This window comes from Anomaloglossus baeobatrachus, chromosome 11 (genome assembly GCF_048569485.1).
Source record: "Anomaloglossus baeobatrachus isolate aAnoBae1 chromosome 11, aAnoBae1.hap1, whole genome shotgun sequence".
Classification (NCBI taxonomy): Eukaryota; Metazoa; Chordata; class Amphibia; order Anura; family Aromobatidae; genus Anomaloglossus; species Anomaloglossus baeobatrachus.
The window spans coordinates 170,991,087-171,019,001 of record NC_134363.1 but is presented as its reverse complement, the minus strand read 5'-3'; the positions used below and the strand labels follow the sequence as shown (position 1 = coordinate 171,019,001).

The 27,915-nt window shown below is 52.0% G+C and overlaps 1 protein-coding gene across 5 annotated transcripts in view; it reads left to right on the top strand.

The window, feature by feature from the left end:
• The window catches only part of CEP164 (centrosomal protein 164), a 164,881-nt gene that overhangs the window by 123,676 nt on the left and 13,290 nt on the right, over positions 1-27,915 (top strand). For all 5 annotated transcript variants that reach the window (XM_075328360.1, XM_075328356.1, XM_075328357.1 and 2 more), the window contains 7 exons: positions 15,366-15,529; positions 15,610-15,751; positions 16,073-16,143; positions 16,877-17,072; positions 24,528-24,635; positions 26,618-26,726; positions 26,924-27,247. In XM_075328360.1, coding sequence (XP_075184475.1) covers positions 15,366-15,529; positions 15,610-15,751; positions 16,073-16,143; positions 16,877-17,072; positions 24,528-24,635; positions 26,618-26,726; positions 26,924-27,247 — 1,114 coding nt within the window. The remainder of the gene's footprint in view (positions 1-15,365; positions 15,530-15,609; positions 15,752-16,072; positions 16,144-16,876; positions 17,073-24,527; positions 24,636-26,617; positions 26,727-26,923; positions 27,248-27,915) is intronic.

Here is a 27,915-nt window from a genome sequence, read left to right as displayed (position 1 = left end):
CCAGGGACAGCTTTTGGACGTCCCAATCGTCTGGGTCTCCCAATGGAGCGACGAAGAAGAAGGGAATTTTGTTACTTACCGTAAATTCCTTTTCTTCTAGCTCCTATTGGGAGACCCAGCACCCGCCCTGTTGTCCTTCGGGATTTTTGGGTTTTTTTCGGGTACACATGTTGTTCATGTTGAACGGTTTTTCAGTTCTCCGATGTTACTCGGAGTGAATTTGTTTAACCAAGTTATTGGCTTTCCTCCTTCTTGCTTTTGCACTAAAACTGGTGAGCCAGTGATCCCACTGGGGGTGTATAGCCAGAAGGGGAGGGGCCTTACACTTTTTAGTGTAATGCTTTGTGTGGCCTCCGGAGGCAGTAGCTATACACCCAATCGTCTGGGTCTCCCAATAGGAGCTAGAAGAAAAGGAATTTACGGTAAGTAACAAAATTCCCTTCTTTATCAGCGTTCTCAATGTCTGCATAGGCACAGAGATACCACATTGTGAATGGGGGCCTGGGCTGGGGGACTGGAGGGCACAGAAATGTATGTTAAACGGTCTGGCAAGCCACAACCTCCGGTTGTGCAGCTGCTTATATTCTCTGTTTATATACTCTGCTGGGGGTCATTCTGGACAGAGCCCCCACTTCTGCAGCATGTCTCACATCAGAGCAAGGCTGCAAGGCTGTTCTTAATATGCACTGCATGTAGACTCGTACGGCCTGTACCGAGCACATAAACACAGTGGTCCCTCAGCCTGGAGGCTCATCAGTGGTCTCTCCAGCTGCTCCGGTGGCTGAACCCCCTGTTTGGGTAGAATCCGCTCTTTCCAGGGGACAGCTGTCCCGGACTCTGCTGAGCATGCATTAGCCCCCTTCTCAGGGCGCTTCTGCTGCTACGGCTCGCTCAGCAAAGCTCACAGAGGACTCTTCTTCTGGTCTCAGACCCCGTCCTCCTAAAATGGAGACGCAGGGTCTCCTGTCCTTCACTGGACGAGGAGGATGTCTTTACTAGGGGCTCGGACGCTACTTCATGTACCATTGATCTGTCCGAAGGTGATGCAGATGCTAATGATTTGATTGCGTCCATTATATTTGTACTGGACCTCCATCCGCCTGTATCAGGGGAGCATCCCCCTCTGGCAGAAAGGCATCAGTATACCTTAAAGAGAACAAGGAGTGTGTTCCTTAACCACTCCAGTTTTCAGCCCACTGGACCAAGCCCAGAGCCTGTCCTGACAGATGCTCCCAAAGCGTGGTTCTTATGACTGTTTCCCCCTTCCACCAGAGGTGGTCAAGGAGTGAGCTCATTCACCAAGGGTGGTCCCTCCGGTGTCTAGACTTTCAGCCCGGATAGTTGTATCAGTGGCTGACGGCTCCTCTCTCAGGATCCCACTGTACATTAATTCTGTACTGGACCTCAATCCGCCAGAGTTTACCTTGCCTAAGAGAACAGGGAGTGTGTGCCTTAACCACTCCATTTTTTAGGCCACTGTGACCAAGCCCAGGGTCTGCTCTGACAAACGCTTCCCAAAGCGTGGTTCTGATGACTGTTTTCCCTTTCCACCAGTGGTGGTCAAGGAGTGGGCTCATTCACCAAAGGTGGCTCAGCCCGGACCGTTGTATCAGTGGTTGATGGCTCCTCACTTAAGGTTTTGCTGTCCGCCAGGCTGTCCTTCTGGCAAAATCCGTATGGAGGCGGCAGGGGCCTCGTTCTCCTCAGCTTTTGCAGCAGTGCGGGCTTTCAAAGCCATCTCTGCTTCTCTAGAGGAGATGCATTCCCTCACAGGGACTCTATGCCCGAAATGGTTGCCTTAACTTCCAGACTTCAGTCTTTTCATCCTATGCCATGTCTGCCATGCTGGAGACTCTCACCGCACTGCGGTGGCCTCGGCTAATTTCCTCGCTATCCGCAGGCTCCTGTGGCTTCGGAAGTGGAAGGCAGATGCTTCTAAAGAAGTTCCTTGCTGGGCTCCCTTTTGTTGGGACCAGACTATTCGGGAACAACTGGATGAAATTATTAGGAAGCTCTTGGCGGGAAGAGTTCTTCCATGCCACAAACCTAAACCAGCAAACCTGTCCAGGGCAGGAATCAGTCGAGGTTTCGTTCTTTTCGTTACTCCATATGATCGTTCTCTAAGCCCTCGGCCTCGTCCACTAGCTCAGCCAAGGATCGTAACCCAAATGGCGCACGAAGCCGCGTCTTCAGAAGACCGCAGGAGATGCTGCCACGAAGTCAGCCTCCTCCTGGCTATCTGGCCACGCCAGCAACGTCCTTGGTCGGTGGCAGGCTCTCCCACTTTGGCGACGTATAGTTTTAACACGTCTCCGATCAGTGGGTGCGGGATACCATCTCCCACGGCTACAGGATAGAATTCTATCCAGCCCGCCAAACAGATTTTTTCTGTCACTCCCCCCTGCTCCAAGGCCGCCGCCTTCTCACAGGCCGTGGCATTCTTGCAGGCCAATGGAGTAATGGTACCGGTTCCCGACTGGGAACGGTTCTGAGATTTCTGCTTAAATCTATTCCTAGTCCCCGAAGAGGGCGGTGCCTTCCGACCTGGATCTCAAGCTTCTCAAGCATGTTCAGGTGCGGCATTTTCCCATGGAGTCTCGGCGATCAATCAATGACCCAAGGAGATTCCCTAGCATCCATCGACATCAGAGATGCCTATCTGCATGTGCCAATCGCAGTTTCACACCAGCGTTGGCTACGTTTTGCAATCAGAATGGTCCAATTCGTGGCTCTTCCCTTGGGGTTAGCCACGGCCCCTCGAGTATTCTCAAGGTCGGGGCAGCTGTGATTGCGGTCCTGCACCTCTAGGGGTTGGCAGTGATCCTTTTGCCCTGGACGGCCTTCTAGTCTGGGCTTCATCCAGTGCAGACTGTTAGCGGAGTGCCTCGCTCACTCTCGCCACTCTAACCAATTCGGGTGGCTTGTCATTCTGTCCAAGTCCACTCTGACTTCGACCCAGAAGTTCACGTACCCAGGGACGCAATTCGAGACTCTGTCGGCACTTGTGAAGCTGCCCTTAGTCAAACAGCAGTCCCTCCGCTGGCGGTCGACGTCGTTCCATCAGGCACCTAATACAGGTGCTGGATCAGATGGTGGCGTCAATGGAAGCGATTCCCTTGCCCAGTTCCACCTGCGTCCTCTGCGGCTGGATATTTTCCGCTGTTGGAACAAGCGGACTTCCTCCTTCCACGGGGTGGTGGCTTCGCCACAGACCAGGGGCTCGTTTCAGTGGTGGCTTCGGCCCCTCTGTCTCAGGGACGCTCCTTCCTGGCCCCGTCCTGGGTGATCCTCACCAGGATGCTAGTCTATCCGGCTGGGGAGCAGTATATCTCCACCATGGAGCGCAGGGCACTTGGACTCTGTCCGAATCAGCCCTCTGGATCAATGTGCTGGAAATCAGAGCTGTGTTTTTAGCTCTCTAAGCCTTTCACCATCTGTTGGCGGCCAGGCACATTCGAGTCCAGTCAGACAACGCGACAGCGTTTGCCTACATCAGCTTCCAGGGCGGGACACTCCGCCGCCTGGCAATGTTGGAGGCTCAACGCATTCTTCAGTGGACGAAGGACTCCTAGTCCACCATATTCGCAGCCCACATCCCAGACGTGGAAAACTGTGAGGCAGATTATCTCAGCCGTCAAACCGTGGCTCCACGATCCTCAGGTTTTTGCGGCAGACGCACTGGTTCAAGTTTGGTCCCAGCTTCGTCTGTCTTACGTGTTTCACCCTCTAGCTCTTGCCCAGAGTCCTGCGCAAGATCAGAAAGGAGGGCCGTCGGGTCATTCTCATACTCCAGACTGACCCAGGCAAGCTTGGTACCCTGACCTGCTCCATCTGTCCGTAGAGGTGCCATGGCATCTCCCGGACTGTCCAGACCTTCTCTCACGAGGTCCGTCTTTCCGCCAGAATCCTGCGGCTCTCAGATTGACGGCGTGGCTTTTGAGTTCTGGATCTTGACGACTTCTGGTATCCCTCCTGAAGTCATCTCCACTATGACTCGAGCTCCGAAGTATCCTTTGGCCTTTTTTGGCCTTGCCGACCCTCCTGTCCCTTCTACAGTCCGGTCTGCAGCTAGGACTATCCCTCAATTCCCTTAAGGGACAGGTCTCGGCTCTGTCAGTGTTGTGCCAGCGGCGTATCGCCTGACTGGCTCAGGTGCGCTCCTTCATGCAGGGCGCATCTCACATCATTCCGCCTTACCGGCGGCCTTTGGAGCCCTGGGACCTTAATCCGGTCCTCACGGCTTCCGGAAACCCCCCTTTGAGCCTCTTAGGGAGGTTTCTTTGTTTTGTCTTTCACAGAAAGTGGTCTTTCTAGTGGCCATAATTTCCCTCAAGAGAGTCTCTGTTTTGGCTGCACTCTCTTCGGAGTCACCCCCTTTTTTGGTTTTTCATCAAGACAAGGTGGTTCTCCGTCCGACTCCGGACTTTCTCCCTAAGGTGGTTGCTGCTTCCACCTTAACCGGGGCATTTTCCCTGCCTTCCTTTTGTCCGGCTCCTGTTCATCGCTTTGAAAAGGCGTTGCATACTCTGGATCTGGTGCGGGCGCTCCGGATCTATGTGTCTCGCACCGCTGTTCTTAGGCGGTGCACCTCTCTTTTGTGCTGACCACTGGTCAGCGTAAGGGCCTCTCTGCATCTAAGCCGACCCTGGCTCGTTGGATTAGGTTGGCCATTTCCGATACCTACCAGTGCACTCAAGTGCCTCCCCCGCCGGGGATCAAGGCACACTTGACCAGAGCTGTCGGTGACTCTTAGGCTTTCAGGCCCAGGCTACGGCTCAGCAGGTCTGTCAGACTGCCACTTGGATTAGTCTGCATACCTTTTCAAAGCACTACCAAGTGCATGCTCATGCTTCGGCAGATGCGAGCTTGGGCAGACGCATCCTTCAGGCGGCTGTCGCCCATTTGTGAAGTTAGGTTTCGCCTACTTCTCAGTTTTTCTGTCTATTCCCACCCATGGACTGCTTTGGAACGTCCCATGGTCTGGGTCTCCCATAAGGAACGATGAAGAAAGAGAATTTTGTTACTTACCGTAAATTCTTTTTCTTATAGTTCCGACATGGGAGACCCAGCACCCTCCCTATTGCCTGTTGGCAGGTTTCTTGTTCCGTGTGTTTTCGCTGTTGTTGTTGTAGACAGAGGTTCCGGTTGTTCCGGGTTTTGCTCTGTCTCTACTTGTGGGTGGATGTCCTCCTTCAGCTTTTGCACTAAACTGGCTAGGACTGGCTACCAGGGGGTGTATATGCTAGGAGGGAGGAGCTACACGTTTGAGTGTAGTACTTTGTGTGTCCTCCGGAGGCAGAAGCTATACACCCATGGTCTGGGTCTCCCATGTCGGAACTATAAGAAAAAGAATTTACGGTAAGTAACAAAATTCTCTTTTTTTTAGACTAAAAATCGTTCTTCCATTTGGGTTTTATCAAACATTTTGCATGGATTGGCTTTTACAGGCTTCTTGTTTTCCTGCACATTGCTACCTCCAGAATGAGTTAACTGAGGATCCATCGGAGAGCTCATTGTGAAAGTGTTATAACTTTTTCTTTTTTGTTCCTATGGGAGACCCAGACATTGGGTGTATAGCTTCTGCCTCCGGAGGACACACAAAGTACTACACTAAAAAGTGTAGCTCCTCCCTCTGAGCTTATACACCTTCTGGATAACCAGATCTAGCCAGTTTATCGCTTTGTGTTCAGGAGGCATACATCCACATATGCATTCTCATCTGATTTTTCATTTTTGGAAAGAGTTTGAAGAAAAGCGGGTCCAAGCCTGGACCCCCGGCATGTCCCTTCTCACCCCACTGTGTCGGCGGTGCTGTTAAGGTTGATTTCAAGGCTGGAGCCTTACATGCCGCGCTCCTTCACCATCCCTCCTGGGCTCTGGCTTTAAGTGGGAGCCAGCACGGTTCTCCATGCTTTGCAGGAGACCGGTCTCCATCCGCAGCCCTTCAGGATCCTGCTGGACGGAGCACTCATCCCCAGGGACCTGGAACCCTGCGTCTCAGCAAGCTAAGTACCTGAGACGTTCATATTCTGGGGGCCCCTGTACTTTATTATGGTGCGAGAGTGTGCTGAGTGAGTTTTCTGACATTTCCGGCCGGTTCTCTGGCTGTCGCCTGAGAACCGCGCCCATGTTGCCTGCGCGCTGGCCGCACCGCTCAAGTTTAGGCCCCGGCTTTGCCGGAGGCCTACTTTCGGTTTCACTGCCCTCGCATGTCAGTCATGCAGATGGACAGTGCGGCTCCGCCCAGCGGCCGTTCTGCACAGGGGAGGGACACTCCTCTCTGAGTACATGTCTCCTCCCCTGTAAGTCTCTTTGGCTCTCCAGATCCCGCTCTCAGAGTTGGTCCCCGCCCCCTCTCCTCGCTCCGGCGCCATTTTATCAGCGTTTTCTCTGCGATCAGCACTGGCTGCAGCATCCCTGCTGAGGTGCTTGGGGGTCCGGGCTTTGGGATCTGGAGGGCACACAACACCGCTCCAGCGGTCTGGTAAGCCACAACCTCTGGTTGTGGGCCTCTGTATATACTCTCTGGGGGTCACTGTGGCAGAGCCCCCACTTCAGCAGCATGTCACACACGAGGAGCAAGGCTCCAAAGCTGTATTCAGTATGCACTGCATGTAAGCTCGTGCTGCCTGAACCGAGCACATATCCACATTGTGATGCCTGCTCTAACCTGACAATGCCTCAGCCTGGAGTCTCACCCCCAGTGGTCCCTCCGGCTGAACCCCCGGCTTGGGTAGAATCCTTCTCTAGGTCAATCTCCCAGTCTTTTGCCGACTCCATGGGACAGCTGTCCCGGACTTTGCTGAACATGCATCAGCCCCCTTCACAGGGTGCCTCTGCTGCTAGGGCTCTCTCAGCGGAGCTCACAGAGGATTCATCATCTGGTCCCAGACCCCGTCCTTCTAAGAAGAGACGTAGGGCTCCCTCCCCTTCCTCGTCCCGCGGCTCTGTTTCAGAAGCTGACTCGCGGGACGAGGAGGATGCCTTTACAGGGGGCTCGGAGGCTACCTCCATGTGCCCCATTGATCTGTCCGAAAGTGACGCAGATGTTAGTGATTTGATTGCGTCCATTAATTCTGTACTGGACCTCAATCCGCCAGTATCAGAGGAGCAACCCTCTCTGGCAGAAAAGCACCAGTTTACCTCGCCTAAGAGGACAAAGAGTGTGTTCTTTAACCACTCCAATTTTTAGGCCACTGTGACCAAGCCTAGGGCCTGTCCTGACAAACTCTTCCCAAAGCGTGGTTCTGATGACCGTTTTCCCTTTCCACCTGAGGTGGTCAAGGAGTGGGCTCATTCACCAAAGGTAGACCCCCCGGTGTCTAGACTCTCAGCCCGGACTGTTGTATCAGTGGCTGATGGCACCTCTCTTAAGGATTCCACTGACCGCCAGGTTGACCTTCTGGCCAAATCTGTATATGAGGCGGCAGGGGCCTCGTTCTCCCCATCTTTTGCAGCAGTGTGGGCTCTCAAAGCCATCTCTGCTTCTCTAGAGGAGATGCATTCCCTCACCAGGGAATCTATGCCCGAAATGGTTGCCTTAACTTCCCAAGCTTCCGCTTTTTCATCCTATGCCATGTCTGCCATGCTGGAGGCTTCTCACCGCACTGCGGTGGCTTCGGCTAATTCCCTCGCTATCCGCAGGATCTTGTGGCTTCGAGACTGGAAGGCAGATGCTTCTTCAAAGAAGTACCTTGCTGGGCTCCCTTTTGCTGGGTCCAGGCTATTCGGTGAACAACTGGATGAAATTATTAAGGAAGCTACTGGCGGGAAGAGTACTTCCATGCCACAAACCAAAACCCGGAAACCTGTCCAGGGTAGGAACCAGTCGAGGTTTCGTTGCTTTCGTTCCTCCAACTGGTCGTCCTCTAAGCCCTCGGCCTCGTCCACTAACTCAGCCAAGGACCAAAAATCCAACTGGCGCACAAAGGCGCGTCCACAGAAGACCGCAGGAGCTGTTGCCACTAAGGCAGCCTCCTCTTGACTATCTGTCCGCGCCAGCAACGTCCTTAGTCGATGGCAGGCTCTCCCACTTTGGCGACGCGTGGTTTCAACACGTCTCCGATCAGTGGGTGCGGGATGTCATCTCCCACGGCTACAGGATAGAATTCTCTTCCAGTCCGCCAAACAGATTTTTTCTGTCAACTCCCCCCTGTTCCAAGGCCGCCGCCTTCTCTCAGGCCGTGGCATCCTTGCAGGCCAACGGAGTAATTGTACCGGTTCCCGCCCGGGAACGGTTCAGAGGTTTCTACTCAAATCTCTTCCTAGTCCCCAAAAAGGACGGTTCCTTCCGGCCCATCCTGGATCTCCAGCTTCTCAACAAGCATGTTCAGGTGTGGCATTTTCGCATGGAGTCTCTGCGATCAGTCATTGCTTCAATGACGCAAGGGGATTTCCTGGCATCCATCGACATCAGAGATGCCTATCTGCATGTGCCAATTGCAGTTTCTCACCAGCGTTGGCTACGTTTTGCAATAGGAGAGGAACATTTCCAATTCGTGGCTCTCCCCTTCGGGTTGGCCACAGCCCCTTGGGTATTCACCAAGGTCATGGCGGCAGTAATTGCGGTTCTGCACCTCCAGGGGTTGGCAGTGATTCCTTACCTTAACGACCTTCTAGTCAAGGCTTCATCCAGAGCAGACTGTCAGCGGAGTGTCTCGCTCACTCTCGCCACTCTAGCCCAATTCGGGTGGCTGGTCAATCTTCCCAAATCCACTCTGACTCCGACCCAGAGGCTCACGTACCTAGGGATGCAGTTCGAGACTCTGCCGGCACTTGTGAAGTTGCCCTTGATCAAACAGCAGTCCCTCCATCTGGCGGTGCGCTCTCTGCTGAGGCCCCGCCGTTATTCCATCAGGCACCTGATGCAGGTGCTGGGTCAGATGGTGGCGTCAATGGAGGCTGTTCCCTTTGCCCAGTTCCATCTGCGTCCTCTGCAGCTGGACATTCTCCGCTGTTGGGACAAGCGGCCTTCCTCCTTGCACAGGTTAGTGGCTCTGTCGCCACAGACCAGGAGCTCTCTTCAGTGGTGGCTTCGGCCCCTCTCTCTGTCTCAGGGACGCTCCTTCCTGGCTCCGTCCTGGGTGGTCCTCACCACGGATGCCAGTCTATCCGGCTGGGGAGCGGTATGTCTCCACCACCGAGCACAGGGCACTTGGACTCCTTCCGAGTCAGCCCTCTCGATCAATGTGCTGGAAACCAGAGCTGTGCTTCTAGCTCTCCTAGCCTTTCACCACCTGTTGGCGGGCAAGCACATCCGAGTCCAGTCAGACAACGCGACAGCGGTTGCCTACATCAATCACCAAGGCGGGACACGCAGCCGCCTGGCAATGTTGGAGGTACAACACATCCTTCAATGGGTGGAGGACTCCAAGTCCACCATATCCGCAGTCCACATCCCAGGCGTGGAAAACTGGGAGGCAGATTATCTCAGCCGTCAAACCGTGGACAGTGGCGAGTGGTCCCTGCGTCCGGCAGTGTTTCAGTCAATCTGCCGCAAGTGGGGCACTCCGGACGTGGACCTAATGGCATCCCGTCACAACAAGAAGGTTCCGATTTACGTGGCTCGCTCCCACGATCCTCAGGCCTTCGCAGCGGACGCTCTGGTTCAAGACTGGTCCCAGTTTCGTCTGTCCTACGTGTTTCCCCCTCTAGCTCTCTTGCCCAGAGTCCTGCGCAAGATCAGAATGGAGGGCCATCGGGTCATCCTCATTGCTCCGGACTGGCCCAGGCGAGCTTGGTACCCAGACCTGCTCCATCTGTCCGTAGAGGTGCCGTGGCATCTTCCGGACCGTCCAGACCTTCTCTCACAAGGTCCGTTTTTCCGCCAGAATTCTACGGCTCTCAGATTGACGGCGTGGCTCTTGAGTCCTGGATCTTGATGGCTTCTGGTATTCCTCCTGAAGTCATTTCCACTATGACTCGGGCCCGTAAGTCTTCCTCGGCCAAAATCTATCACAGGACTTGGAAAATTTTCCTGTCCTGGTGTCGTTCTTCCGGCCATGCTCCTTGGCCTTTTTCCTTGCCGACCCTTCTGTCCTTTCTACAGTCCGGTCTGCAGCTAGGACTGTCCCTCAATTCTCTCAAGGGACAAGTCTCGGCTCTGTCAGTGCTGTTCCAGCGGCGTATCGCCCGGCTGGCTCAGGTCCGCACCTTCATGCAGGGCGCGTCTCACATCATTCCGCCTTACCGCCGGCCCTTGGATCCCTGGGACCTCAATTTGGTCCTCACGGCCTTGCAGAAACCCCCCTTTGAACCTCTTAGGGAGGTTTCTTTGTTTCGTCTTTCACAGAAAGTGGTCTTTCTAGTGGCCATAACTTCCCTCAGGAGAGTCTCTGATTTGGCTGCGCTCTCTTCGGAGTCACCTTTTTTGGTTTTTCATCAAGACAAGGTGGTTCTCCGTCCGACTCCGGACTTTCTCCCTAAGGTGGTTTCTCCTTTCCACCTTAACCAGGACATTACCCTGCCTTCCTTTTGTCCGGCTCCTGTTCATCGCTTTGAAAAAGCGTTGCATACTCTGGATCTGGTGCGGGCGCTCCGGATCTATGTGTCTCGCACTGGTGCTCTTAGGCGGTGCACCTCTCTTTTTGTGCTAACCACAGGTCGGCGTAAGGGCCTCTCTGCTTCTAAGCCGTCCTTAGCCCGTTGGATTAGGTCGACCATTTCGGAGGCCTACCATTGTTCTCAGGTGCCTCCCCCGCCGGGGATCAAGGCACACTCGACCAGAGCTGTCGGTGCCTCTTGGGCTTTCAGGCACCAGGCTACGGCTCAGCAAGTCTGTCAGGCTGCCACTTGGACTAGCCTGCATACATTTTCAAAGCACTATCAAGTGCATGCTCATGCTTCGTCAGATGCGAGCTTGGACAGACGCATCCTTCAGGCGGCTGTCGCCCATTTGTGAAGTTAGGCTCTGCCTACTTCTCAGTTTTTCTGTTTATTCCCACCCATGGACTGCTTTGAGACGTCCCAATGTCTGGGTCTCCCATAGGAACGATAAAGAAAAAGAGAATTTTGTTTACTTACCGTAAATTCTTTTTCTTATAGTTCCGTATTGGGAGACCCAGCTCCCTCCCTGTTGCCTGTTGGCAGTTTCTTGTTCCGTGTGTTATCACCGGCTGTTGTCGTGGACAGAGTCTCCGGTTGTTCCGGTTCTTGCTCTGTTTTTACTTGTGGGTGGCTATTCTCCTTCAGCTTTTGCACTAAACTGGCTAGATCTGGTTCTCCAGGGGGTGTATAGGCTCAGAGGGAGGAGCTACACTTTTAGGTGTAGTACTTTGTGCGTCCTCCGGAGGCAGAAGCTATACACCCAATGTCTGGGTCTCCCAATACGGAACTATAAGAAAAAGAATTTACGGTAAGTAACAAAATTCTCTTTTTTTGGTAATTTTTTAAGCTCCTTTCAACTCAATTTGATGTCATCGTAAATCAAAGGAGATCAGAAAGAGACCTAAAACAAGCTGCAAACTCTGTCAGAGCGAACTCACTGATGTATTCTCAGTTAACTCATTCAGTGTTGTCGCCTCCCCCCCACAGAGTGTCCCTTGATAATAAAATATTTACACATAATTTGGACTGCTTGATCGCTTCTTTCTCCCCCTTTTTCTTCGGCGCTCCATTGGGAGACCCAGACGATTGGGTGTATAGCACTGCCTCCGGAGGCCACACAAAGCAATTACACTAAAAAGTGTAAGGCCCCTCCCCTTCTGGCTATACACCCCCAGTGGGATCACTGGCTCACCAGTTTTCTGCTTTGTGCGAAGGAGGTCAGACATCCACGCATAGCTCCACTGTTTAGTCAGCAGTAGCTGCTGACTATATCGGATGGAAGAAAAGAGGGCCCATACTAGGGCCCCCAGCATGCTCCCTTCTTACCCCACTTGTGGTTTGTAAGGTTGAGGTACCCATTGCGGGTACAGAGGCTGGAGCCCACATGCTGTTTTCCTTCCCCATCCCCCTGAGGGGCTCTGAGGAAGTGGGATCTTACCGGCCTCCAAGCCCTGAGGCCGGGCTCCGTCCACAGACCCATTGAACCTGCTGGATAAGGAGCCGGGGTACCGTTCAGGGACAAGGCCCTGCAACTTTCAGGTACTCTGTGTCCCCGTACAGACAGGCACGCACACGCCAGACTTGCTGGGTGTGTTAGTGCGCCGGGGACAGTAGCGCTCCACGCTGGGGTTTGAGTCACAGCAGCTTAGCTGTGTGGATTCATGTGCTGGGAACTACCGCGCCGGCCACTCTCGGAGCGGCGGCGCGGCTGGGACTTGTAGTGCGCCGAGGACTTAGCGCCGACCGCGCTTTTACGGCGGCGGCGCTTATAAATTTAGTCCCCGGCTTTTGCGGCCTAGCTCCGCTTCGTTCCCGCCCCCTCCCTGTCAATCAGGGAATGGGACAGACGCTGTGCAATCGTCAGCGCCGAGGGCTGGAGCCTTATTTACATGCTCCAGCCCTCTCACTAGGCACAGTGGGACGCAGGTTTCCCGCTTTTGGTCTGAGCACGCCCAGTGGCGGCAATGCAATCACTGACGTATCTTGGCATGGAGTTTCATACTCTCTCAGCGATAGTGAAACTTCCGCTGGACAAGCAGCGGTCACTACAGACGGGGGTGCAGGCTCTCCTTCAAAGTCAGTCGCACTCCTTAAGACGCCTCATGCACTTCCTCGGGAAGATGGTGGCGGCAATGGAGGCGGTTCCGTTTGCGCAGTTTCATCTGCGCCCACTTCAATGGGACATTCTCCGCCAATGGGACGGGAAGTCAACATCCCTGGACAGGAAAGTCTCCCTTTCCCAGACGGCCAAGGACTCTCTGCAGTGGTGGCTTCTTCCCACCTCATTATCACAGGGAAGATCCTTCCTACCACCGTCCTGGGCGGTGGTCACGACAGACGCGAGTCTATCAGGGTGGGGAGCAGTTTTTCTCCATCACAGGGCTCAGGGTACGTGGACCCAGCAGGAGTCCACCCTTCAGATCAATGTTCTGGAAATCAGAGCAGTGTATCTTGCCCTACTAGCCTTCCAGCAGTGGCTGGAAGGAAGGCAGATCCGAATTCAGTCGGACAACTCCACAGCGGTGGCATACATCAACCACCAAGGGGGGACACGCAGTCGGCAAGCCTTCCAGGAAGTCCGGCGGATTCTGATGTGGGTGGAAGCCACGGCCTCCACCATATCCGCAGTTCACATCCCCGGCGTAGAAAACTGGGAAGCAGACTTCCTCAGTCGCCAGGGCATGGACGCAGGGGAATGGTCCCTTCACCCGGACGTGTTTCAGGAAATCTGTCGCCGCTGGGGAAGGCCGGACGTCGACTTAATGGCGTCCCGGCACAACAACAAGGTCCCAACCTTCATGGCACGGTCTCGCGATCACAGAGCTCTGGCGGCAGACGCCTTAGTGCAAGATTGGTCGCAGTTCCGGCTCCCTTATGTGTTTCCACCTCTGGCACTCTTGCCCAGGGTGCTACGCAAGATCAGATCCGACTGCAGCCGCGTCATACTCGTCGCCCCAGACTGGCCACGGAGGGCGTGGTATCCGGATCTGTGGCATCTCATGGTCGGCCAACCGTGGGCACTACCAGACCGACCAGACTTGCTGTCCCAAGGGCCGTTTTTCCATCGGAATTCTGCGGCCCTGAACCTGACTGTGTGGCCATTGAGTCCTGGATCCTAGCGTCTTCAGGATTATCCCAAGGGGTCGTTGCCACCATGAGACAGGCTAGGAAGCCCACGTCCGCTAAGATCTACCACAGAACGTGGAGGATATTCTTATCCTGGTGCTCTGCTCAGGGAGTGTCTCCCTGGCCATTTGCATTGCCTACATTTCTTTCTTTCCTGCAATCTGGGTTAGAAAAAGGTTTGTCGCTCGGCTCCCTTAAAGGGCAAGTCTCGGCGCTATCCGTCTTTTTTCAGAAGCGTCTAGCACGACTTTCTAAGGTACGCACGTTCCTGCAGGGGGTTTGTCATATCGTACCCCCGTACAAGCGGCCGTTGGATCCATGGGATCTGAACAGGGTACTGGTTGCCCTCCAGAAGCCACCCTTCGAGCCTCTGAGGGAGGTTTCACTTTCTAGACTATCACAGAAAGTGGCTTTTTTGGTAGCGATCACATCTCTTCGGAGAGTGTCTGAGCTAGCAGCGCTGTCATCCAAGGCTCCCTTCCTGGTCTTCCACCAGGACAAGGTAGTGCTGCGACCCATTCAGGAGTTTCTCCCGAAGGTGGTATCCTCTTTTCATCTTAATCAGGATATCTCTTTGCCTTCTTTTTGTCCTCATGCAGTTCATCGCTATGAGAAGGATTTACATTTGTTAGATCTGGTGAGAGCACTCAGAATCTACATTTCCCGCACGGCGCCCCTGCGCCGTTCGGATGCACTCTTTGTCCTTGTCGCTGGTAAGCGCAAAGGGTCGCAGGCTTCCAAGGCCACCCTGGCTCGATGGATCAAAGAACCAATTCTTGAAGCCTACCGTTCTGCTGGGCTTCCGGTTCCATCAGGGCTGAAGGCCCATTCTACCAGAGCCGTGGGTGCGTCCTGGGCACTACGACACCAGGCTACGGCTCAACAGGTGTGCCAGGCAGCTACCTGGTCGAGTCTGCACACTTTCACCAAACATTATCAGGTGCATACCTATGCTTCGGCGGACGCCAGCCTAGGTAGAAGAGTCCTGCAGGCGGCAGTTGCCTCCCCGTAGGGGAGGGCTGTCTTTGCAGCTCTAACATGAGGTATTTCTTTACCCACCCAGGGACAGCTTTTGGACGTCCCAATCGTCTGGGTCTCCCAATGGAGCGCCGAAGAAGAAGGGAATTTTGTTACTTACCGTAAATTCCTTTTCTTCTAGCTCCTATTGGGAGACCCAGCACCCGCCCTGTTGTCCTTCGGGATTTTTGGTTGTTTTTCGGGTACACATGTTGTTCATGTTGAATGGTTTTCAGTTCTCCGACGTTACGTCGGAGTGAATTTGTTTAAACCAGTTATTGGCTTTCCTCCTTCTTGCTTTTGCACTAAAACTGGTGAGCCAGTGATCCCACTGGGGGCGTATAGCCAGAAGGGGAGGGGCCTTACACTTTTTAGTGTAATTGCTTTGTGTGGCCTCCGGAGGCAGTGCTATACACCCAATCGTCTGGGTCTCCCAATAGGAGCTAGAAGAAAAGGAATTTACGGTAAGTAACAAAATTCCCTTCTTCTCATATATGTCTGCGATTGTCCGGATAGTCCTGATAATCCACATATTATAAATTTCCATGTAATAATAAGTTGATTGTGAGTATATATGATTAAATATGTGGATATTCAATACAGTCTTACTTTTTTCAGAGCGAGCTCACTGATGTATTCTCAGTTAACTCATTCAGTGTTGTCACCTCCCCCCACAGAGTGTCAAGTCTCGGGAAACTGCACTGGTGGAGCAGAGACAACTCTGTGAACTAATCCAAGTAAAACAGAGGGAACTTGAAGAGGTGCAAGACCAGAAGGCCGAATTGGAGACCCAGATAGAAAATCTGCAGAGCCGGTGCAGCCGTCTACAGAAAAAAGCCAGGTAAAATCTGTTCTGTCTGTTAGAAATACAATAATCACCGATTCTTACAGAAATGTGGCTAACAAATATATTGTGTGCAGCGACCTGGAGGAGGAGGTAAGCAAGAAACGCGAGGACCGGAAGGAGGCGAAGAAAGAGGGTACCGATAACCCCGGGGAGACCGAGCTCCGCGTAGAGGATCTGATGACGTCGGAGAGCCTCGTCCATACCGCGTCCTCTCCGGTCAGCACATCTCCGCTCCTTGTTATTGTCTTTATTTGTTGTTTTTTTTCCCCCTCTGGGTTGTAAATGGTTAAATCTGGAGAGCTACAGCCGCCACCCGCCATTATGGCCGATGATGGCACAGGGTGATGATCGCAGTTTGTGCTGCGCAGTTGTTCCCATTGGCTGTGCTGCAGCTGCGCCACCCTCTAGGTTGCCGCAGTCATCATGTTTGCAGCTGCTTTTTTGGTACATAGGATCTGTGTAATGCGTTTCACATATAATTGCAATCAGAGACATTTGATTTTGTTGCTTTTTTTTTTTTTTATTTCTCCCACTCAGTATCGTGCAGAGCTTCCAAAAGCGTCCTCCACGCCTGTCCGTGTCCCAGGACTGGACTCCAGCATTGACGAGTGAGTTGGGCCCCAGCTATTGATCAAGGTTAATGCTGGCTGTACACATTGGAGACCTGTCTGTCCGAAGGATTGGGGTGATGGCCATCTCTCCCAACTCCTGGATATACAGGCCGCTCTGCAGCGCTGTGTGCGCATCATGAGAGGTGCTGTGTGTGCGCGGCGCGAGAGGTGCTGTGTGTGCGCGGCGCGAGAGGTGCTGTGTGTGTGCGCGCGGCGCGAGAGGTGCTGTGTGTGTGCGCGCGGCGCGAGAGGTGCTGTGTGTGCGCGCGGCGCGAGAGGTGCTGTGTGTGCGCGCGGCGCGAGAGGTGCTGTGTGTGCGCATCATGAGAGGTGCTGTGTGTGCGCAGCGCGAGAGGTGCTGTGTGTGCGCGGCGCGAGAGGTGCTGTGTGTGTGCGCGCGGCGCGAGAGGTGCTGTGTGTGTGCGCGCGGCGTGAGAGGTGCTGTGTGTGCGCGCGGCGCGAGAGGTGCTGTGTGTGCGCGCGGCGCGAGAGGTGCTGTGTGTACGTGCGGCGCGAGAGGTGCTGTGTGTGTGCGCGCGGCGCGAGAGGTGCTGTGTGTGCGCGCGCGGCGCGAGAGGTGCTGTGTGTGCGCGCGCGGCGTGAGAGGTGCTGTGTGTGCGCGCGGCGCGAGAGGTGCTGTGTGGGCGCGGCGCAAGAGGAGCTGTGGGCGCGGCGCGAGAGATTTTTCTTATTACTTGATTTAATCCCTCTTTTTTGTGTGTTTTTCCAGCGTGCGTTCTTACATATCATCACAAGGAGCCTCGATTCAGAGGGCCAAAGATTTTTTACGCCTTCAGACCAGATCCATGTGCCGGCGACAGACTTTGCTGAAAGCAGCCAAGCAGCAGTGGCGTCACAACGTGCACGAGTCTCAGGATCTGCAGGAGTCTCTGAAGCTGGACGGCATACGGAAGAACCTGGAGGAGGTACAGGGGTTATATGTAGGGTTACACCAGATAGAGGGCAGAATAGCGGAAGGAGAGGTCAACCCCTTTATATGGGTTTTTCACTTATAAAACAAATTGTCCCCAAACGATGGCACAAAATCCGATACTGTTCACCCTCCCGTGGTCCAGTACCAGCTGTTCACGCTCCTCTGGACCAGTACCAGCGGTTACCCTCCTCTGGTCCAGTACCAGCTGTTCACCCTCCTCTGGTCCAGTACCAGCTGTTCACCCTCCCCTTTGGTCCAGTACCAGCTGTTCACCCTCCTCTGGTCCAGCACCAGCTGTTCACCCTCCCTCTGGTCCAGTACCAGCTGTTCACCCTCCCCTTTGGTCCAGTAAAAGCTGTTCACCCTCCTCTGGTCCAGCACCAGCTGTTCACCCTCCTCTGGTCCAGTACCAGCTGTTCACCCTCCCTCTGGTCCAGTACCAGCTGTTCACCCTCCTCTGGTCCAGTACCAGCTGTTCACCCTCCTCTGGTCTAGTACCAGCTGTTCACCCTCCTCTGGTCCAGTACCAGCTGTTCACCCTCCTCTGGTCCAGTACCAGCTGTTCACCCTCCTCTGGTCCAGTACCAGCTGTTCACCCTCCCTCTGGTCTAGTACCAGCTGTTCACCCTCCCTCTGGTCCAGTACCAGCTGTTCACCCTCCCTCTGGTCCAGTACCAGCTGTTCACCCTCCTCTGGTCCAGTACCAGCTGTTCACCCTCCTCTGGTCTAGTACCAGCTGTTCACTCTCCTCTGGTCTAGTACCAGCTGTTCACCCTCCTCTGGTCTAGTACCAGCTGTTCACCCTCCTCTGGTCTAGTACCAGCTGTTCACCCTCCTCTGGTCTAGTACCAGCTGTTCACCCTCCTCTGGTCCAGTACCAGCTGTTCACCCTCCTCTGGTCCAGTACCAGCTGTTCACCCTCCTCTGGTCTAGTACCAGCTGTTCACCCTCCTCTGGTCTAGTACCAGCTGTTCACCCTCCTCTGGTCTAGTACCAGCTGTTCACCCTCCTCTGGTCTAGTACCAGCTGTTCACCCTCCTCTGGTGTAGTACCAGCTGTTCACCCTCCTCTGGTGTAGTACCAGCTGTTCACCCTCCTCTGGTGTAGTACCAGCTGTTCACCCTCCTCTGGTCTAGTACCAGCTGTTCACCCTCCTCTGGTCTAGTACCAGCTGTGCACCCTCCTCTGGTCTAGTACCAGCTGTTCACCCTCCTCTGGTCTAGTACCAGCTGTTCAGCCTCCTCTGGTCTAGTACCAGCTGTTCACCCTCCTCTGGTCTAGTACCAGCTGTTCACCCTCCTCTGGTCTAGTACCAGCTGTTCACCCTCCTCTGGTCTAGTACCAGCTGTTCACCCTCCTCTGGTCTAGTACCAGCTGTTCACCCTCCTCTGGTCTAGTACCAGCTGTTCACCCTCCTCTGGTCTAGTACCAGCTGTTCACCCTCCTCTGGTCTAGTACCAGCTGTTCACCCTCCTCTGGTCTAGTACCAGCTGTTCACCCTCCTCTGGTCTAGTACCAGCTGTTCACCCTCCTCTGGTCTAGTACCAGCTGTTCACCCTCCTCTGGTCTAGTACCAGCTGTTCACCCTCCTCTGGTCCAGTACCAGCTGTTCACCCTCCTCTGGTCCAGTACCAGCTGTTCACCCTCCTCTGGTCTAGTACCAGCTGTTCACCCTCCCTCTGGTCTAGTACCAGCTGTTCACCCTCCCTCTGGTCCAGTACCAGCTGTTCACCCTCCCTCTGGTCCAGTACCAGCTGTTCACCCTCCTCTGGTCCAGTACCAGCTGTTCACCCTCCCTCTGGTCCAGTACCAGCTGTTCATCCTCCCTCTGATCCAGTACCAGCTGTTCACCCTCCTCTGGTCTAGTACCAGCTGTTCACCCTCCTCTGGTCTAGTACCAGCTGTTCACCCTCCTCTGGTCTAGTACCAGCTGTTCACCCTCCTCTGGTCTAGTACCAGCTGTTCACCCTCCTCTGGTCTAGTACCAGCTGTTCACCCTCCTCTGGTCTAGTACCAGCTGTTCACCCTCCTCTGGTCTAGTACCAGCTGTTCACCCTCCTCTGGTCGAGTACCAGCTGTTCACCCTCCTGTGATCCTATACCGGGTCTCCGCCGCTGCTCTGTTTTTAGTATTTTGGCTGCAGCCATGAAGTTGACAACTCGCATCACTGCTGCAGACAATCATTGAGCTTAACAATGCCGCCTTTGTAGGTGGAACAAGCTGTTGAACTCAGTGATTGTCTGCAGCAGTGTTGTGATGTGACTTCACCGCTGCAGCCAAAACACAGACAGAAGCAGCAGAAGAGAGCCGCCTCTGGAGCAGGGGAAGGTGAGCACTATATGACTTTATTTCACATTAGTGCCATTAATTGAAGATCACAAAGTGCATAACCCCTTTAAGGAACAGGAAAAATGGATTATGCAGTGGCTGGAGATGGCACTTTATTTGTCACAGTTGATCCGCCAGGTGTGACCGCAGGCCCCCCCCCCCGATGGCGTCTTACATACACACGATCAGGCCCGTTTCACACGTCAGTGAAAAACACAGACGTTCTTCACTGACGTGTAAAACACGCACATGTCCCTCCGTGTTCCGTGGGTTGTCCATTTGCAATCCATGATCCCGTGATTGCATATGGACATTACTCACCTGCCTTCGATCCTGCTGTCCATGGTGCTGATCTCCTCGTGTCTCCAGCGTCCGCCCACCGCTCTCAGCAGCTACTTCCTGGTCGGCAGATCCTGCTTTCATGAATATTCATGAGCCAGGCAGAAGCTGCCGAGAGCGGAGCAGGCACAGCGAATCGCAGGCAACGGAGACATGTTCAGTGAAAAATCACTGATGTGTGAGCAGACCCATTGATTATAATGGGTCTGCGTATGTCAGTGATTCTGGTACGTTGAAAAAAAAAAAGCACAAACGTACCAGAATCACTGACGTGTGAAAGGGGCCTTAGAGTGTTGCTGGCCCTATGTGCTGGGACATGAAGGACATTAATAGGAGCCACCAGGTTGCTCGGTATAATATCTCTGGGGCTTTTAAAGGGAACTAGTCACCAGGATTTTCGTATATAAGGTAAAGCCAGTGCTATACTGGCACTATCAGGCTGACTATCTACATACTATTAGTGGTCAGCTCGGATGTTTAGGCTTTCAAATCCAAGAAAGTGAAGTTTAAAACTTCGTCAGCATTTGAGTGACAGTTTCTCCGCAGCAGATAATATCCGGGTGGGTAATGCACATGAAGACCAGGATCGTGGAGGGGTGAGAGGGAGAAATAAAGATGGAGTTCCTAAGTGTGTCTGTGTATTTATTTCTAATAAAGTATTTTTTCTCTGTGGTTTTTTTTGTGTTTTTTTTTTTTTTTACCCTTTATTGGAGATTCTTAACGGCCAGGTCAAACTGGGCCTGACATTAAGAATCTCGGGCTTTATGCCAGCTGGTAAAGCAAAGTTGGTATTAACCCGTTATTACCCAGAATGCTTCCCGGCACCAGGGCCGCTGGTAGAGTTGGTTACAGCGCCAGAAGATGGCACTTCTATGAAAGCGCCATTTTCTGGGGTGGCTGAGAACTGCAATTCGCAGCGGGGGGGCTCCAGAAAGCTTGGGCCACCCTGCGCTGAGAATTCCAGTCCCCAGCTGCCTAGTTGTACCTGTCTGGACACAAAAATTGGGCAAAACCCACGTTTTGTTGTTTTGTTTTGTTTTTTTTTTTAAATCTTTTTAAAAAAGGGCTTCCCTATATTTTTGGTTCCCAGCTGGGTACAAATAGGCAGCTGGGGGTTGGGGGCAGCCCGTACGTGCCTGCTGTACCTGGCTAGCATACAAAGATATGGCGAAGCCTGCGTCATTTTTTTTTTATTATTGTTTTGGCAAAAAAACTTATTGTTTATACGTCCTGAATGGTGTGTACATATGGGACGTCATTATTGCCGTTCTCCTCCTGATGCAGAAGTGAGCGGAGCTGGATAACCCTTCTTCAATGTCTTCAAACTCCAGTTGTCTGGTTTAGAGGCCCTTTAAATGATGCAGGATTTGGCTTGACAGCTTGGAAATTGCTCTGTTATTTTATGAGCCCAGTCTCTTCTCCTTCTTCCCACAAGAGTGCTGGCAGAGGCACCACGAGGAGAATCGGGCATCTGTCACACAGGGAGGAGGCAAACTAAAGAAACCAGAAAGCCACCAGATCAGCGAGGAATACACTGACTCTGCACTAGTGCACAGCGGCATGATAATTACGGTCTACATATTAGAGCCATTAATCAGGCAGGTGACACGTAAGGTATAAATGCACAACATCATTACCATATTTTTCGGACTATAAGACGCACCCTGTTTTTAGAGAAGGAAAATAAAATTTTAAGCAAAAAATGTGGTCATGACACACTGTTACAGGGCAAGGATCTGCTGCTGACACTGTTGTGGGGGTAATGTCCCCAAATTCTCTACTAAGGTACCCCAGCCTGGTAATGATCCTCCTGCCTTGTGTGTGTGTGTGTATATATATATATATATATATATATATATATATATATATATGTATATATATATATATATATATATATATATATATATATATGTATATATATATATGTCCCTCATCCTGGTATAGCCCCATCCTGCTATATACCCCATCCTGGCATATGGCCGCATTATGCTATATACCCCATCTTGGCTATGGCCGCATCCTGTCCTGCTATATACCCCATCCTGGCATATGGCCGCATCCTGCTATATACCCCCATCCTGCTATGTGCTCCCATCCTGCTATATACCCCGTCATCCTGCTATATACGCCATCATCCTGCTATATACACCATCATCCTGCTATATACGCCATCATCCTGCTATATGCCATCATCCTGCTCATATACCCCCATCCTGCTATATGTCCTGCATCCTGCTATATACGCCGTCATCCTGCTATATACGCCGTCATCCTGCTATATACGCCGTCATCCTGCTATATACGCCGTCATCCTGCTATATACGCCGTCATCCTGCTATATACGCCGTCATCCTGCTATATACGCCGTCATCCTGCTATATACGCCGTCATCCTGCTATATACGCCATCATCCTGCTATATGCCATCATCCTGCTCATATACCCCCATCCTGCTATATGTCCTGCATCCCGTGGCACACACAAAAAAAAATAAAATAAACGTTTATACTCACCTTTCCTCGCTCCACGCAGAATCGCTCCTCTTCCCGTCTGTGCCAACAGCGCTGTGTGGAGCCGGCCACGATCCCTGCAGCACCGCGATCTTCTCCAGTCTGTGCTGGCGCGGCTGTGTGGACACGTGCGCACAACGATGATGTCATCGCTGTGAGCACCGCTAGTCTCCACACACAGCCGCGCCGGCATAGACAGGAAGAGATCGCGGTGATGCAGGGGAACGGTGAGTACAGTATACTGATCACTGCACCCCGCGCTGATAATGATCTGCGGGGAGCAGTGAATACAGCGGCACATGATCACTCCAGGCTGCAGTGACCAGGGGTGATTATGCGGCCGGCTGTTTAGTAAGCGTACATCCCCCGCTCATCATCCCGCCCACCTGTCAGCGCCGGCTTCAGCGCTGAGAGATGATGGGTGGGAGGATGGGCGTGCATATGTAATGAGCGGGCCCACGTGGTCACGGCAGGCGCTGCTACAGCCTGCTCGTGTCCCCGATGACCCGCTCCATCGCAGAACCCTCATTTCCCGCGGCCCTACGTTCAGACTATAAGACGCACCCCCTACCTTCCCCCAACATTTGGGGGGAAAAAAGTGCGTCTTATAGTCCGAAAAATACGGTATATGGGACGGCGCGTGGACTATTATAATGTGACGACATGGACTCTCATAGGTTAAAGTTTCTTAAAATTCAGCCAGACAGCATGATAGATTGTCTATAGACGGGGGAGAAGTCCCTCATTGTTTTTACAAGACTCTTGTTGACTCAATGTAATTGTGTTGGCCACTGAAAGCCAGACGTATTGTTCTCCAGACTTTTCCAGTAACCATTGTATTGTAGTTGTGTATTGCTAATGTGATTACCTTAGTAGCCATTGTTGAGTCTGTGACTTGCAGACTCCATGTAGATATCTTCAGTCTTTCTGTAGACATCATTTGGATGAACATTGTCCATGCAGCTTGAGATTCATCCAATGGGAGAGGTGATCTTGTCCAACCAATCGATGAGGACGCCGTGTATCCAAGTGGAAGGCTGTGGCTATAAAAGGGATTTCTTTAAGCCACCAGGTTGTTGATGGATGCTGATGGATCCAGTCTAAGCTCTTTGGAGCTGACTAGAGGATCAGGATATCTTATGGCTTCAATCTAGGGGCTCCGGTTCCGGTTGGAGACCATATCCACAGTCTAGGGATTTTGACTCCGGCTGCCAGGATTGTAACATCATACCAGGACTACCTAAGGAGGACACTCAGGTTGGGACAGTTCAGTCACCTGGTACAGACTTTGCAGACCTCACCCAGCTTCCTAAATCTGGCTCTATTCCTTTCTCGGTGGGTGCCCGCTAAAAGCGGGGTGCTGCTGGATTGGAGTAAGTGGCCCTGGAAGCTCTGAGGCATGGACATTCTAAATCCCTGGTGAGCCAGCGGAAGGGTGAGACTCTGTTGCCTGTTACATTTGTGTGTTTTGCTGGTTATGTGTTATGTGCCGTTAATTGTTTGGGGATCCAATAAAGTCTAATTATTGTGGTTCCCTCACCCTGTGTTGTCTGAGTAGTGTTACGCCCACGGTTAAGGAGGGCGGCGTTCAGTTGGGATGAGCCCTGAGCCACGCTGTCTTTCTAAAGGCGGCGGGTTTTAGTGGACGAGAGCACCCACTGAGCCCCGTGTCTCTATACAGTATACTGATCACTGCATCCCGCGCTGATAATGATGCGCGGGGAGCAGTGAATACAGCCGCACATGATCACTCCAGGCTGTAGTGACCAGGGGTGATCATGCGGCCAGCTGTTTAGTAAGCGTGCATCCCCCGCCCATCATCCCGTCCACCTGTCAGCGCCGGCTTCAGCGCTGAGAGATGATGGGCGGGCGGATGTGTGTGCATATGTAATGAGCGGGCCCACGTGGTCACGGCAGGCTGCTACAGCCTGCTCGTGACCCCGATGACCCGCTCCACCGCAGCACCCTCATTCCCCGCGGCCCTACATTCAGACTATAAGACGCACCCCCCACCTTCCCCCAACATTTGGGGGGAAAAAAGTGCGTCTTATAGTCCGAAAAATACGGTATATGGGACGGCGCGTGGACTATTATAATACCGATAATCTGCATCCATGGAGTTCAGTACAGTCACTGGTACGCAGACCTCCATCTTTATGTCCCTTGATGTCGCTCCTCGTTATCATTGGGGGAAAGCGCCGCGTTCATTATTCATGTCTCATTGGGTTTGCAAAGCAGCCGGCAATTTACGCTCTGCCTCTGTCCCTGCAGGAATCTCGCAACTTGAAAGACATCCGCAGCACAATGGAGAAGGGACACGTATTGCTGCAGGAGAAGGAGCAGCGTCTGCAGGAACTGGAGGACTCGCTCCTCGAGGAGGTAGAGGCTTACAGAAAAGAAATCATGCCCTGACATAAGCCACCCGCTACCCAACCCAATCCGACGAGTGCCCCGCGCCATAATGCAGCCGTCGCTCCGGAGTCATCACTATTATCTCAGAGGGTCGGGCGTTATTCATGCTGGTGCACAGCAGCATTCTTGTGTCATCCACACCGCACACGGGCACATCTGTGGTCCGCAGCCGTGGCTGGCACAAGCGCTCTCCAGGGGGCGGCAGGAACGCAGCAGATGGTGGGCTTGGCACGCAACTCTGCAGGGAGGTTTAGGGCTTTACAGCAGAAACAGATTGCAGTGGAGGATGATGATGATGATGATGATGCATTTGCCTGGAAATACACAATAGGAGAACTTCTGAAAGCAGCAGGATTTTTTTTCCTGGTAACTGATGTTTGAGGATAGAGGAAAAATTAGAGAAAACTGACAGCAGTCGGTCAATGCATATGCGGTCAGGCAGACGTCACATGGGGGAGGGAAATCTGACAAGCCCTGCATCTGGAGAGCGTGCAAAATCCAGTATTAATATCCAGATATTTACAGGGTGCACGTTTCCATCTGGATAGATCTGCAATTAGGATAATAGATCATAGTGAGGGAATCTGCTGCCGGTCAGCCTAGTTTACTACTGTACCTTTAAGAAGCCTTGTAATAGCAATACTGAGGCTCTGCCGCCCTCCTGAGCGGTGGGTTTGTGGGTGCATATCGGTGTTGCACCTTTGTTCACTTAGTTACTAATTTTATTTACTTATTTATTTACTTTTTTGCATGATTCACTGTTACATCAAGTTTTTATGCTAAACTAATCTTCACTCCGGATCCATCATTCAGAATTGAAGAGGCCACAGCTCACCTCCTCCTGTACAATGGCTGATAACACCTCTATATACAGTAGATAGTACAGGATCCAGCATTCACAATAGGTGATATCACAGCTCACCTCCTCCTCCTCTTGTACAATGACCGAATACTCCTCTATATACAATAGATAATATGGGATCCACCATTCACAATAGATGTCACAGCTTACCTCCTCCTTCTGTACAGACTTATAGCACCTCTATATACAGTAGATAACACAGGATCCACCATTCACAATAGATGTCACAGCTCACCTCCTTCTGTACAGACAGATAACACTTCTATATACAGTAGATAACACAGGATCCACCATTCACAATAGATGTCACAGCTCACCTCCTTCTGTACAGACAGATAACACCTCTATATAGAGTAGATTATTATTATTATTATTATTATTATTATTATTATTATTATTATTATTATTATTATTTATTATTATAGCGCCATTTATTCCATGGCGCTTTACAAGTGAAAGAGGGTATACGTACAACAATCATTAACAGTACAAGACAGACTGGTATAGGAGGAGAGAGGACCCTGCCCGCGAGGGCTCACAGTCTACAGGGAATGGGTGATGGTATAATAGGTGAGGAGATAACACAGGATCCACCATTCACAATAGATGTCACAGCTCACCTCCTCCTTTTGTACAGACTGATAACGTCTCTATATACAGTATTTAAAACAGGATCCATCATTCCCAATAGGTGATGTCACAGCTCACCTTCTCCTCCTGTACTATGACTGATACCTCTGTATACAGTAGATAACACAGGATCCACCATTCACAATAGGGATGTTACAGCTCACCTTCTCCTCCTGTACTATGACTGATACCTCTATATACAGTAGATAACACAGGATCCATCATTCACAATAGGTGATGTCACAGCTCACCTCCTCCTGTACTATGACTGATACCTCTATATCCAGTAGATAACACAGGATCCATCATTCACAGTACGGACTCATTTAGAGCAGATCATTGTCTAAATTGTTTTATTCACCGGGAAATCCCTGTCCTGATGATCGTAGATGTGACCGCCGGTAATGAAACTGTATTTTCCTAAGTGTCTCATCTTTTCGCTTTCTCTGTTTTGAAGGTGTCAGAAGACGATACTCTGAAGGGCAGAAGGAACAAAAAATTTGTGACCTTTGATGTCAGTGACTCTGATGACACCAGCAGTGGGACCAGTATGGATGTACAGAGAGGTGAGAGTCCACATCCCTGCTCTGGAAAGGAGCCTGACCTGCTGCTGACCTTCCGTATAATGGACCTGGCTTTACCGCCATGTTTACCCTGTTTAATCAGTTCATAGATGCACGTCGTAAAAAAGGAAAAAAATTTTTTTTATTTTTTTTTGATTCGGTAACGATCCATCCGACATTTTGCTTCCTTCATATTTCAGCGGGGGATGTTTTGGGGCCGGAGGGCAGCCTTCCGCTGAAGGTCCAGCATCTCACACAGTCCCTGCGCCACCTCACCGCTGAGCTGAACAGTGTTTTATCATCGCTGTCCTCCGATCCGCACTCCATACTGCATCCGACTCCGGCCATGACTGGCATCCCTGTTTCCGCCTACGCATCACTGTCCAGAATCAGTCCTGACATCGGCAGCCATCCGCTGTCCTCATGGGCCTGGAGAACCAGTGTCCACTCCAACGCTGCCTCTGTCTCAGCCGCCCAGACGGTGGATGCCATCATGGCAGAGAAGTGGAGAAAGTATTTCCCGGGTAAGTCAAGACCGCTTTATTTATGTTTTTTTTTTTTTTTTTTATTCTTCCTATGGAACTTGAACCTGCGATTGTTCTATACATACTGCAGTATACCGTGTGTCCACCCCTATCCTGTCCACCGCCATTAACTTGAGAACGGCGGCAGCTATAGGCATAGAAGTGGTGTCTAGGTATAGTAAAGTGTCAGCTATAGGCATAGAAGTGGTGTCTAGGTATAGTAAAGTGTCAACTATAGGCATAGAAGTGGTGTCTAGGTATAGTAAAGTAGCCATGCGCTACGCAATGAAACTACCTATAGCGCCACCTGGTGGAAAACAACGGCGTTACCATTTTTATCTCGAAAATGGAACGAGATAGAGAAAAAAGTGAATTACAAAATTGTAGGACATCATCAATTCAATACGAATCGACACCTTCCATACAGAAATGCTATGATATGAGACCCATGACCCTCCCCAAAGCATTGAATGCTGGTCACTCATATGGTGCTCATTTAACTTTGATGCTCAAAGTGGCCCCCGTCAGCTGCAATGCACATCTGGACTCTGCACAGCATACTGTATCTTGCTGCAATGCACATCTGGACTCTGTCTAGGTATAGTAAAGTGTCAACTATAGGCATAGAAGGGGTGTCTAGGTATAGTAAAGTAGCCATGCGCTACGCA